Source organism: Penicilliopsis zonata, assembly GCF_001890105.1.
Source record: "Penicilliopsis zonata CBS 506.65 unplaced genomic scaffold ASPZOscaffold_17, whole genome shotgun sequence".
Lineage (NCBI taxonomy): Eukaryota > Fungi > Ascomycota > Eurotiomycetes > Eurotiales > Aspergillaceae > Penicilliopsis > Penicilliopsis zonata.
This window is the reverse complement of record NW_019208925.1, coordinates 122,653-135,541: the sequence shown is the minus strand read 5'-3', so window position 1 is coordinate 135,541 and position 12,889 is coordinate 122,653. Positions and strand designations below refer to the sequence as shown.

General features: G+C 51.0%; 2 protein-coding genes across 2 annotated transcripts; one reads left to right on the top strand and one right to left on the bottom strand.

Moving 5' to 3' along the window:
• Positions 1–5,267: 5,267 nt before the first annotated feature.
• Positions 5,268–10,017, top strand: ASPZODRAFT_73386 (hypothetical protein; the record flags this gene model as incomplete). Its single annotated transcript, XM_022729885.1, has 3 exons — positions 5,268–7,618; positions 7,700–9,035; positions 9,112–10,017. 3 exons carry the CDS (start codon positions 5,268–5,270, stop codon positions 10,015–10,017), a joined length of 4,593 nt encoding a protein of 1,530 aa, XP_022578260.1.
• Positions 10,018–10,100: 83 nt separating this feature from the next.
• Positions 10,101–12,423, bottom strand: ASPZODRAFT_73516 (hypothetical protein; the record flags this gene model as incomplete). Its single annotated transcript, XM_022729895.1, has 8 exons — positions 10,101–10,329; positions 10,388–10,485; positions 10,545–10,780; positions 10,833–10,893; positions 10,979–11,090; positions 11,146–11,321; positions 11,372–11,563; positions 11,623–12,423. 8 exons carry the CDS (start codon positions 12,421–12,423, stop codon positions 10,101–10,103), a joined length of 1,905 nt encoding a protein of 634 aa, XP_022578259.1.
• Positions 12,424–12,889: the final 466 nt, after the last annotated feature.

The following is a 12,889-nucleotide window of genomic DNA, read 5'->3' as shown; positions in this document are numbered from 1 at the left end:
GGGGGGGGGGGAGACAAAGAAGGGGAGTAGGTGGATGGCGGCGGCGGCGGCGGCGAGACCTTTCAAAGATCGAGAGGCAAGACGCAAGTGAGAAGAGAGAGCACAGGGAGGATAAGATAGATAGATAGATAGATAGATAGATAGACAGAGAGATGAGATGGATGGATGGATGAATGGATGGATGGTTGGAATGGATGGAATGGTCAGGGAGTGTGACGAGGCGGAGTCGCGCGATCGACGCAGCTGGACAGTGGGCAGTGGGCACTTTAACCAGTAAACTAAACCCCTCTCCTTGTTGGTAGTGGCAGTCGCGCACCAGAAATTGGACCCGGATCGACAAGCACGGACCTGCACGGTGGACGAGCTCGGCAGCGAGCGAATCTGGATCTGGCTGGAGAGCGAGCCAGCGAGGACGGGAGGGGAGGAGAAAGGCACCGGAGAGGAGCTAGTCGGGGGATTAGTTTTGACTGGGGCGCTGGATCTGCTGGGACCACAGGTGAGCAGCTTACGCCGTAGCGACTTTTAGTCCTTTTTTTTTTCTTTTTCTTTTTCTTTTTCAGCCGGCCAAATAACAGTATGTAGGATCCAGGTCTTGCCTGGTGTACAGTATAGGTAATCGTTGAGGTTGTAGTGGCAGTAGGCAAACCGGTGGGTTGGGAGGAAAGAAGTGGTGGTGGTTGGTTCTTCTGGTTTTGGGGCTGGGGACCGACCGACAGCCCAGTTGCGGCAATTGACTTCTATCGCAGTCTGTCAGCATGGATTTGGTCCAGTATCAGTGGTCAGTTTGGTAGGTCAATACGGAAGAAGAAGAGTAATAATAATAATAAGAAAAAAAGGGAACAGTAATAACCGACAAAACACGAGGCAATGGTGGTGGCAAGCTCACCCCCGCCACGTCCTCAGCTCAGCGAGAGAGAGAGAGAGAGAGAGACAGAGAGTGAGAGGGGGGGGGGAGGGAACAGAGAAAGGGGCAAAGCCGAGAAGAGTAAGGCGCCGCTCCTTTTTCGCTCATCCTCAGGAGTGGCCGAGGAAAAGAAAGACAATCACTAATAAATGGCCAGAGGACGTGCCCTGCCCAGTGCAGAGCAAATTGCCAGTAGGAGAAACTGGGCACTGGTGGGGGCTTCTCAGCAGGCCTGAGCAGAGGAGGGAAGTGAGTGGCGCTGCAGCTAGTAGACCCAAGGAAAAGGAGCGTGGATCGGCGTGCAGAGTGTATGCACTGTACTGTATAGGTGTGGGTGTATGGTATATATATGTGTGTGTATGTGTGTGTATGTGTGTGTGGGTGTATGAGAAGAAATAAAATAATAAAATATAAGATTAACAAGGGAGAGAGACAAAATCAAAGAGAGAAAGAATATAAAACATAAAAATAGACAAACTGACACCAGACAATAGCATAGACAGATAGAATTAAGTTGAAGATTACAGGGGATCGACTTGACCAACCTAATGCCTGCGGGGATCCAAGGCTAACTTAGACTCTGACAGTGACAGGTGTGTAGAAGTAGACTTTTTGTAACTATCAGATAGTTAATCGTCGGCTGCTCTACTACTAAATAATAAATGAATCCCTTCTGGACTAAAATCGAAAAGAAAAAAAAAAAAAAAAAAAAAAAAAAAAATCGTGTCGTAATCTGCGGCCAGAATCAGTCCATGGCTCATCTCTGGCCCAGGCAGCAGGTGAAGTCAGGGGGGGCTGTGAGCGACACGGTCGGGCGGAGCCGGACTTAGAGGAGGACTGGACGACGCCCACGACTGAAGGTCTCTTGGCACTGAACCATGGAGAGAGACAGTGACTCACTGCAAACAGGAGGATCAATGATGCGGATATCTGAATGTAGAATGTAGTAACTAGTTAGTTATACTGGTACTCCGTAACTAGTTATTAACTAGCTAGTAGCTACTAGAGAGAGCCTCTATATGGAGTAGATAAGTATCTAGGTAGATACAGGATTAAAGATAATAAAATAAATAAATAATATAATATAATATTATGTATGGAGTACTCATGCTATAACTAACTACAGAATAACTAGTTACTCTGTACTGTCTGACTATCTCTGTCTACAGTATACTACAGAGTATTCTGTAACATGAACGGGAGATCCCCGGTCGATCCAGCCGCGCAGTCGGGGTAGACTAGAGAACCTTTCTATGTAAGAGAAATGTCATGTCCCGACAGAGTGGAACGTACTGTACTGGGAATGTATTGAGAATGTCATGTATCTACTTAGTAATCTGTACACAGTATGTTGCATCGCTGACCCACAGTGTTACATATACTACCTAACTACTGGGTACTTACCTAGTAGGTACCTACTTATATAGAGTATATCTATCTTAATTACTTAGTATATGGAGCAAGTATGTAGTATTATTTGTCTTATAAAGATATAGATAATACTCAGTAACTATGTAGCATACATACTAGTAGGTACACACATGTATTAATACCGTTACTACATACTAGACCCTTGCCTTCTAACTACGTCGGTAGTAGTGTCTAGTCTACCGTATCTACGGTTAGACTAGACCAGGCCATCTAACCCAAGTAGACTTAGAGGAGTACGCAAACGACGGGACTATTGGCTCTATGTGGGACTCGCCGGACTAGGCAATGGCCATGCCGATGATCGGACAGCGGAGAAGGATGTACTCCGCAGTGCTCCTAAAACTACATACAGACTAATACGTATAACACTGCCTGGTATCTACTACCTAGTAGTAATAGTAATAGTAAAAGTAATAGTAATAGTAGTGATAGTAATAATAGTAGTAGTGTTGTAGTGTAGTAGTTATCCTATTAAAATGCCCTAAGCTAATCGAGTCTATTTAATAGGTATCAGTCTTACCGAGCTATAGGCTACCAAGTGCATGGTACAGTCTGCAGCCCAACAATCAAAGCGGGGAGCCACGGGTTCTGCACCCGTGACTGAATACGAGAACTGGAGTCGGAGTGGCCGTACTACATGTGTAGGACTAGAGAGTACCTACCTAGTAAGTACTGGTACCGGTAGTTAGTGTTGGTATGGAGTAATTAGTTAACTACCTCCCTAGTAGTACCTAGTAACTACCGTACTAACTAGTGAACCAGTAACTAAGTACCTAGGTACCTAGTAGTATTGCTAAGGATATTTAGCGAGAAGCTAATAGGCTAATTCTGCTGTAGCTACCTACCTAAACTACTAGGTAGCTACCTACCTAAACTACTAGGTAGTTAGATACCTAACTACCTAGGCTAGGTATGGTAATAACCAACTACTAACTAGCTCTAGCTAGGTGTAACTAGTCTATTCTGTAGTAGGATTACTCCGTAAGAACTGCTAAAACTCACCTAGTCATCTGACAAGAGAATGCATATTATTGCATACTACTCCGTACATACTCATCCGATGTCCGTGCTTTTTCCGATCCGAGTCAGGATTCGGATGGTGATCGGTCCATGCACGAGTCCTATCTGTATCTGTTGGTTGTCATCAGTAAGACATACTGAGAAACTGAGACACTAGCCATATGCGCTAGAGTATTAATCCACCTGGTACACTACCACTACTACTACTACTACTAAGCATGGCTCTCTACCGTGACTGTGGCTAGATTGGCATGGAACGCAATAAGTGGTTGGTTACTATGTATTTAGTACATACCTTAGGTAGTACCTAGGTAGGTACTCCATACCTACTACCTAGGTACTATGGAGGTAGTTACCAAGTACAGGTACAAGTAGTGGACATACTCTAGAAATAAAGTATTAAATATAACCTAATTAGCGGTTATTGTTGTTATCTGCAAAGTGTATCAGTAATATACTCCATATTAGAGTATCATTATTAAGTTCTAACTAATAAGGTACCTAGTAGTAACCATGAGCATCTTACTAACTAGCAGTCTCCGAATTCCAGGGTATATTAAACTTCGACTAGGCCGGCTAGCAGAGGAGGGGAGTATACTTTGGCGATGCCATCTTTATTTCAACTTCATCTTCAATAGAGTATGTAGTATATATCGGTAGTATCACCAATTACTTAGGTAGTCTTGATAGTCTTATCTATAGCCAGTAAGCCATTAACTAAATCAATTAACTACCTCCCAGTAGCTATTTAGTGGTTCAGTCCTTGATTAAGGTATATATATATATATAACAGCGTAGCTATTCTATGCCTAGTAGGTCAAGCTATAGTTAGAATATACTACATACAATTACACATTACCTTTTTGTGATCAAGGATATGAATAATCTCCTAAATACTCCACACACCGCTGATTCCCATCCCAACTGCCAGCTGGCACTGCTGTCACGGCCCATGCATTCGATTCAGCCATGTGATGGATTACCCTGTGTAATCTGAACCGTAAATAGGCTGTTTCTCATTAGATTAATGATTCCCTAGCCTACAACAGATAAATGAGCGATAAACGCAGGTTAGTAACTACCTAAAGTACTCCATACTCCATACTTCAGTTAACGAAAGATAACGAAAGAGAGAAGACAGGAGAAGACTTCGGCTGACTAATGAATCTCGCTTAGAGTAGTCTGGAATTCTCAGCCAATCAGGTACCAAGTACCCAGGCCGTAGTCTCCATACCTCCTAGGGAAGGAGACACTCCTGCTACCTGCCATATTGGCCCATTGGGATTCCTAAGCCAAAACTCTTGGATTTGTAATCACCATGACTCGAGTTCAATAGAAGGCGATGACTTCAGCTTGAATATTCCCTCAAAGTCTCCGAGCAATCGCTGAGACACACTAATATTTAAGATCCTGTACAGAGTAACCAGTCACGACTCCCTACCTCCTATCCATTGTCAATCAGAATGTTTATAAAGCATGGAATTAAGCCAGTTATCTCCGGCAGAAGCTCTGCAGCCAACCACTGCCGCCCGTGAAGAGTCATTCAGCGTCATGGAAAATCCCCAGCAGCTCCACCAGCTCCAGAGGTTTGAGAGCTCTCATCCTCGATTTCTGACAAATCCACATTTTTTTTTTTTTGCGTCTGGGATAATAATAATAATAACGCCCATAGATAACAATGTTGACGACCCTTTATATTCCCTGTCGTCCTGTGGGCTGTGAGAAGGATAGGCATCGTCTCCTCCAGACGTAGTCTGTTGGTTTCCTGGCATTGAAAAAAAAAAAAAAAGTAACAAACTCCTCATATTTAATTGAATGGGTAACCTAATCTAATATTACCTACTAGATCGCTGTTCTTTCTTTTTTTCCTATTTCTGAAAATCAAGAACAGATTCCAACACATTTCTCCGCAATGGCGGAAGACGAATACCGTCCCGAGGTAGTCTGCGACGACGAACCTCCCATTGACGCCAATGCCAATGCCGACGCCGATACCGACTCGAGCTCACTCGCCTCTTTGAGCCCCAGTGACGATGGTCGCTGGGGAGAACGAGATGCCGGCGACCACGTGTCGCAGCGCGCGGCGATGGAGGACTTTGAGGAGATGCGCCGCGAGTTGACCCGGGCAAGCCTTCAGCGGACGCGTTCCACCACCGCGCGAGAGGGTCGCCGGTTACAACTATCGCGCCCGGCCGTCCAGGCCAAGGACGGCCAGCGCGTGGTTGATGAGGAGGCCGCGACCGGCCACGACTACCCGGGCGAGCCCTTTGACCTCGGCGGCTTCCTGCTGGGTGGTCACCTCGAGCGCCGCACGACGGCCGGCGAGCCGGCGAAAAAAGTCGGCGTCACCTTCAAGAACCTCACCGTCAAGGGTGTCGTAACGGGGGCCTCCTTTGTGCGTACCTTGCCGGACGCCGTCATAGGTACCTTTGGCCCCGATCTGTACCATCTGGTCTGCCGCTTCCTGCCCTCCCTGCGTTTCGGCCGGCAGCCGCCCGTGCGAGACTTGATCCACGACTTCAGCGGCATCGTCCGTGAGGGTGAGATGATGCTCGTGCTCGGCCGCCCTGGGGCTGGCTGTAGTACGTTTCTCAAGGCCATCGCCAACGACCGCCTCACCTTTGCCGCCGTCGAGGGCACCGTCAGCTACGGCGGCATCCCCGCCGAGGAGCAGCACAAGCACTTCCGCGGCGAGGTCAACTACAACCCGGAGGATGACCAGCATTTCCCCTCCCTCACCGTGTGGCAGACCTTGAAGTTCTCGCTCATGAACAAGACTCGCAAGACTGACCGCGCGAGCATCCCCATCGTCATTGACGCCCTGCTGAAGATGTTCGGCATCACCCACACCAGGAACACGCTCGTCGGCAACGAGTACATCCGTGGCGTCTCCGGCGGCGAGCGCAAGCGTGTCAGCATAGCCGAGACTCTGGCTACCAAGTCGACCGTTGTCTGCTGGGATAACTCAACCCGTGGCCTCGACGCCAGCACCGCCCTCGACTACGCCAAGTCTCTCCGCATCATGACCGATGTCAGCAAGCGCACCACCTTTGTCACCCTCTACCAGGCTGGCGAGAGCATCTACGAGCTGATGGACAAGGTCATGGTCATCGACTCCGGCCGCATGCTCTACCAGGGCCGCGCCGATGAGGCCCGTCAGTACTTCATCGATCTCGGCTTCTTCTGTCCCGACCAATCGACCACCGCCGACTTTCTCACCTCCATCTGCGACCCAAATGCCCGCCAGTTCCAGGCCGGCCGCGAGGCGTCGACCCCGAAGACCCCCGAGGAGCTGGAGGCGGCATTCCGCCAGAGTGACGCGTACCGCCGGCGCATTTGGGACGATGTCTGCAGCTATGAGAAGCAGCTCCAGGATACCGATCAGGCTGACACCCGGCGCTTCCAGCAGACCGTGGCTCGGTCCAAGAGCAAGACGGTCTCGAGAAAATCCAGCTACACCGTCTCCCTGGTCCGCCAGGTCGCTGCCTGCATCCAGCGCGAGTTCTGGCTGCTGTGGGGGGACAAAACCTCGCTGTACACCAAGTACTTCATCATCATCTCCAACGCGCTGATCGTCTCCTCCCTCTTCCACGGCGAGTCCCTGGACACCAGTGGCGCCTTCTCGCGTGGCGGTGTGCTTTTCTTCTCCATCCTCTTTCTCGGCTGGCTGCAGCTGACCGAGCTGATGCCCGCCGTCTCCGGCCGCACCATCATCGACCGCCACAAAACTTACGCCTTTTACCGGCCGTCCGCCGTCGCCATCGCCCGTGTCGTCGTCGATTTCCCCGCCATCCTGGCCATGGTCGTCCCCTTTTCGATCATCGTCTACTTCATGGCGGGGCTTGACATGACTCCCTCCAAGTTCTTCATCTACTTTCTCTTCGTCTACACCAATACCTTCTGCATCACCTCTCTGTATCGCATGTTCGCAGCCCTGTCCCCGACCATCGATGATGCCGTCCGCTTCAGTGGTATCGCGCTCAACCTGCTCATCCTTTACGTCGGCTACGTCATCCCCAAGCAGACCCTCATCGACAGCTCCATCTGGTTCGGCTGGCTCTTCTACGTCAACCCCATTTCGTATTCATACGAGGCCGTCCTTTCCAATGAGTTTTCAGGCCGTCTCATGGACTGCGCTCCCTCCATGCTCGTGCCGCGAGGGCCCGGCGCCCAGGTCGGTTACCAGAGCTGTTCCTTGACCGGCTCGCAGCTCGGGAACACGTCCGTCTCGGGGACTAGTTACCTCGAATCCACTTTTCAATTGTAAGTCACTGCTGCTGTTATAGATTATATATATATATATAGAGAGAGAGAGAGAGAGAGAGGTGTAGGCTAACAGTACAGCACACGGCATCATTTGTGGCGGGATTTTGGTGTGGTCATCGCTTTCACGGTCTTGTACATTTCGGTGACCATCATCGCGACCGAATTCCTCTCCTTTGTTGGCGGAGGCGGCGGCGGGGCCTTGGTTTTCAAGAAGACGAAGCGCTCGAAGCACATGGCAGCGACTCCAACCAAGAGTGACGATGAAGAGAAAGCGCCTAATGCGGGAAACGAGGCCGTTCTGGCAAGGGGCGAGCTCCAGACTACTGGAGAGGAGACCTTCACCCGATTGTCTTCCAGCGAGCGGATCTTCACTTGGTCTAATGTCGAGTACACCGTGCCCTACGGCAACGGAACACGAAAGCTCCTGAATGGGGTGAACGGGTATGCCAAGCCTGGTGTCATGATCGCGCTGATGGGCGCGTCCGGGGCGGGCAAGACGACGCTGCTCAACACCCTAGCGCAGCGGCAGAAGATGGGCGTGGTGTCGGGCGACATGCTGGTCGACGGGCATCCATTGGGCCCGGATTTCCAGCGGGGCACGGGTTTCTGCGAGCAGATGGACCTTCACGACAACACGGCGACCATCCGTGAGGCGCTGGAGTTCTCGGCCATCCTGCGGCAGGAACGCGAGACCTCGCGCGAGGAGAAGATTGCCTACGTGGACCGGATCATCGATCTGCTGGAGCTGGACGAGATCCAGGACGTCATCATCAGCTCGCTGAACGTCGAACAGAAGAAGCGGGTGACCATCGGCGTCGAGCTGGCGGCCAAACCCAGCCTGCTGCTATTCCTGGACGAGCCTACCAGCGGGCTGGACAGCCAAGCCGCCTTGTCCATCGTGCGGTTCCTCAAGAAGCTGTCGCAGGCCGGCCAGGCGATCGTCTGCACCATCCATCAGCCGTCGTCGATGCTAATCCAGCAGTTTGACATGATCCTCGCCCTCAACCCTGGCGGCAACACCTTCTATTTCGGCCCCGTCGGGCACGAGGGGGCCGCCGTCACCAAGTACTTTGCCGACCGAGGCTTTGTCTGCCCGCCGTCGAGAAACGTGGCCGAGTTCATCCTCGAGACAGCCGCCAAGGCGACCCAGAAGGACGGCCGCAAGATGGACTGGAACGAGGAGTGGCGCAATTCGGCGGAGAACAGTGCCCTGCTCGCCGAGATCCAGCACATCCGCGACCAACGCAGTCGCGTCCCCTTGCCCGAGACCGGCAAGCAACATGAGTTCGCCGCCCCGACTTACCTGCAGACCACCATGCTCACCAAACGTCTCTTCCTTAATTACTGGCGCGATCCGTCATACTACTACGGCAAGCTGTTCATCAGCGTCATCATCGGCATATTTAATGGATTTGTAAGTCCCTTCCTCCCAAAAAAGCAAACCGCGCGTTACTGCCGTCATCTGTTCCTTTTTGCTTACTGGGTATTAGACATTCTGGAAACTAGGCACAACCGTGTATAGCATGGAAGATCGGATGTTCTCTATATTCCTGATTATCTTGATCCCGCCGATCGTGATGAACAGCATCGTACCCAAGTTCTACATCAACCGGGCGCTGTGGGAGGCACGCGAGTACCCATCCCGTATCTACGGCTGGGTCGCCTTCTGCACGGCCAACGTGGTATGCGAGATCCCCGCGGCGATCGTGACGGGCCTCATCTACTGGCTGCTCTGGTACTACCCCGTGGGGCTTCCCACGGACTCCAGCACAGCAGGCTACGTCTTCCTCATGTCGATGCTGTTCTTCCTGTTTCAGGCCAGTTGGGGCCAGTGGATCTGCGCCTTTGCCCCCTCCTTCACCGTCATCTCCAACGTGCTGCCCTTTTTCTTCGTCATGGTTAACCTGTTCAACGGCATTGTGCGCCCTTACGCCGAGTACCCCGTGTTCTGGAAGTACTGGATGTACTACGTCAACCCGGTGACGTACTGGCTTCGCGGCGTGCTGGCCGCTGTCTTCCCCTCGGTGCAGATCACCTGCGCCTCGGCGGAGACGACCCATTTCGACCCTCCGCCGGGAAGCACCTGCGAGTCCTACGCCGGCTACTTTGTCTCCCATGTCGCGGGGACTGGGTACCTGGTCAACCCGGCCGCCACTGCGGACTGCCAGTACTGCGACTACAGCAATGGGCGCGAGTACATGCACACGCTGAACGTGCATGACGACGACAAGTGGAGGTGTTTCGGCATCTTCCTTGCCTTTGTGATCATCAACTGGCTGCTGGTGTATTTCTTCATTTATACCGTCCGCGTCCGACGATGGTCGTTCGGCATGGGATATCTTTTTGGGGGGGTAGGCACCCTCAAGAGTATGAATAAGGTGATCAAGAAGAATTAGTTCGTTCTGCATAAAAATAGATAGATAGATAGATAGATCTAAATAATACGGTTCTACCCACCTAGTTAATCTATGCTACTATGCTACCGCTGAAACCAAGGCCGAATCCCTCCCTCGAATCTTCTTCCAGGAATAACCATCGGCACGGGCACCGTCCCCTCAAACACTCCCACCAGATCATCTGCAGGCGTATCGATCGTTTGAGTATCTCGGGCAGGGGTTTCCTTTCCAACAGGCACAAGAACCCCACACTCCCAATTCCGACAGTTGAGTTTCGGTTGTTTCGTGCTTCGGTCCGAGACGAGGCGGCCCCTAAGTAAGCTTTTTAAATACGCTTGGACTTGTCAGAGTACGAGAGGGTCGGTCTTACCATGCACTTTCCGAGATGTTGGCACTCCCAATATACGCCCATGCATTTACAGGCCCGTGCTTTGTAGTGACGGCTTCGTCGAGCCGAGCAAAGAGAATCTAAATCGTTCAGCATGACTCTCTTCTAAGAATAGGGGGAGAGATTTATATATATATACCTTATTATGCATGAGTACCATCGGGCGTCGACTGATACAATCTCGTAGGACGTGGCGCGGGAACTTGGCCCCCTCGTACCAATGTGCCTGGAAGCAGATCGTGCCGGCGCTGGGATCCCCGCCCTTGGAGGCCTGGACTGTCTCGTGCGAGGGGTAGAAGATGCGGAAGCGGTGCGTCCATTCCGTGTCTTCTGTCTTTGGTTTGAGCTCGGTGAAGTCGGAGCCTGAGTCGTCAGCTACCTCATCCTCATTTATACTAAATAGTTTCATTTGTAGATTCGGACAAACCCTGTGCGGCGCGGTAGATGGATCGCAAGAATTGGTCTGTCAAGGAGCCGATGGAAGATGCCTGTATGGGGGTTTTTTTTTTTAATCATTAGAAGAAAAGTTACGGTTAGACGGCTACGGTTAGGTTAAATGATTGTCTGGCTTACCACGAAATCAATGTTCAAAGGTTGGCTCGTCTGCAGTCCGAGGGACCTCACTGCCCGGCCGAGGCCGCAGTATCCCGTTCGTCGCCATGAGTCGCCCGTATGGGTTCCGCCGCTGAGGGGATTAGACCAGGAGGTGAAAAGAAGAGAAAACGGAGGGGTGGGTTTACATTGTATGAACAAAGCCAAGATTCTGTGTTTCGCCAAAGTCAAACCCTTCGAGTTTGGCGATGATGTTGGCGTTGAGCGTAGTCGCTTGGAGAAAGTAGACCAGGTCGTCGTAGAAAGGCGTCTTGGGCGAAGCTGGCTCGCCGCTTCGTTTCGGTAGATCAATCAAGAACACCATCTGCCTTGTTAGCAAGCTTTACTTTACAATCAGATACAACGGAAACACACATTCTCCATAACCCCGCGGTTCTCCCCCCAGTCGAATGGCACCAGGTTTGCACTTGGGACTACTAATCGAACATAGTCTGGATGGAAGAGGATCATGAGTTTCGAGTGCATGCAGTTAACCTGGCCGTCCATAGGCGGGAAACAAAGTCTGATGTTCCTCATTTCGGCTGTTTCTGCTAGATATTGTTGTCTCTTATTTTTCTTGTATTAGCAGAAATGTCATACACTCCAAGGGGTGACATCAAACTCACTGTAGCTTCTTCTTTGGCTTGCATCATCAGGATGAACCGAGTCCGGCTGGTGTCCAGCTTCGAAAAAACCCAGTCCATATCCCAGATGAAGGAGCTGAGGACGGCGAGCTCGAGGTCGGATCTTTGGAAAACCTCCTCGATCGTAATATCATCTCCAATCCTCGGGCACCCATTCGCCCATGTCTTTTTCACCACGCCTTGGGGGAACACAATCCCCGGCGTCCTCGGCGGCTGGCTGCCTGGCAGCGGAGTGGCTTGCTTACCACCTGGCACTGGCCGGACTGATACGTCGTCCTCTTTCTGAGTGGTTTCTGATTTCTGAAGCTTTGAACGTCCAACAGATGGCGGAGAGATGCTCCGTTCAGCCTTCCTCTTCGCAACACGCGCGAGACGTTCTTGTTCCATCTGTTTTCGATCGAGAACTAGAAGCCCCAAGGGAGTAGGCCCTTTCTCCAGCCCAGCCGAAGGGGCGGAATCAACCTGACGGATCTCTGGATCGCCATGCTGCTTGATTTCTTCTTGCTCTTCCCCTTCGCCATCAGCATCCTGCAAAGACAACTCGATTGCCCTCTTCAGATCATCGTCATCTCCATCCGTCTCTGAACCAATATTAGATTTGGACATGGGAACAAGCCCAGCCGGCTTGCCGTCATCGTCTTCACTTTCAGTATCAGTATCAGCGGTTAAATCAACGACGTCTTGCTGGCTCGTGTCGGTCGTCCTCCCTGGCGACTGTAGATCCCTGAGCGAGGCTACAATAGCTGCTCTGATATCAGCGTCATCAAAATCACCGGCATCCATGGTAGCCTGATCCATGGAGAATCAGCGCGACGCGTTGCCCGGCTGAGCAGCGGTCGCAGCGTTGTTTACTTTGATATAGACAGAGTATATATCAACACCACAGTGCACCATAGACATGAATAGAGTGGGGCTTCAAGAAGAAAAAAGCCGTTTCAAGGAAAAAATCAGATTATTTGAAATACGAGATAGAATGGTTGTAGAGTGTGAACGATTGTCATCCTGTCTGTCACCAAGATCTAGGACAGATACCACGTGATTTGTTTATGCCTGAGGCCCTGAGGTGTCGGTAACAGATCATTTATTGATGGGCTTATTTGGTTACAATAGTTTTCAGAATCGTATTCTTAAGATCACAGTCGAGACTCGTAACTATATGCATCAAGATTCCTGTTCTAGAGGGTTGGCTGTTCCATATGCAGCTGTCCTGGGCTTATCAACTCCATACGACTGGGCGTGTTCTTCAGTG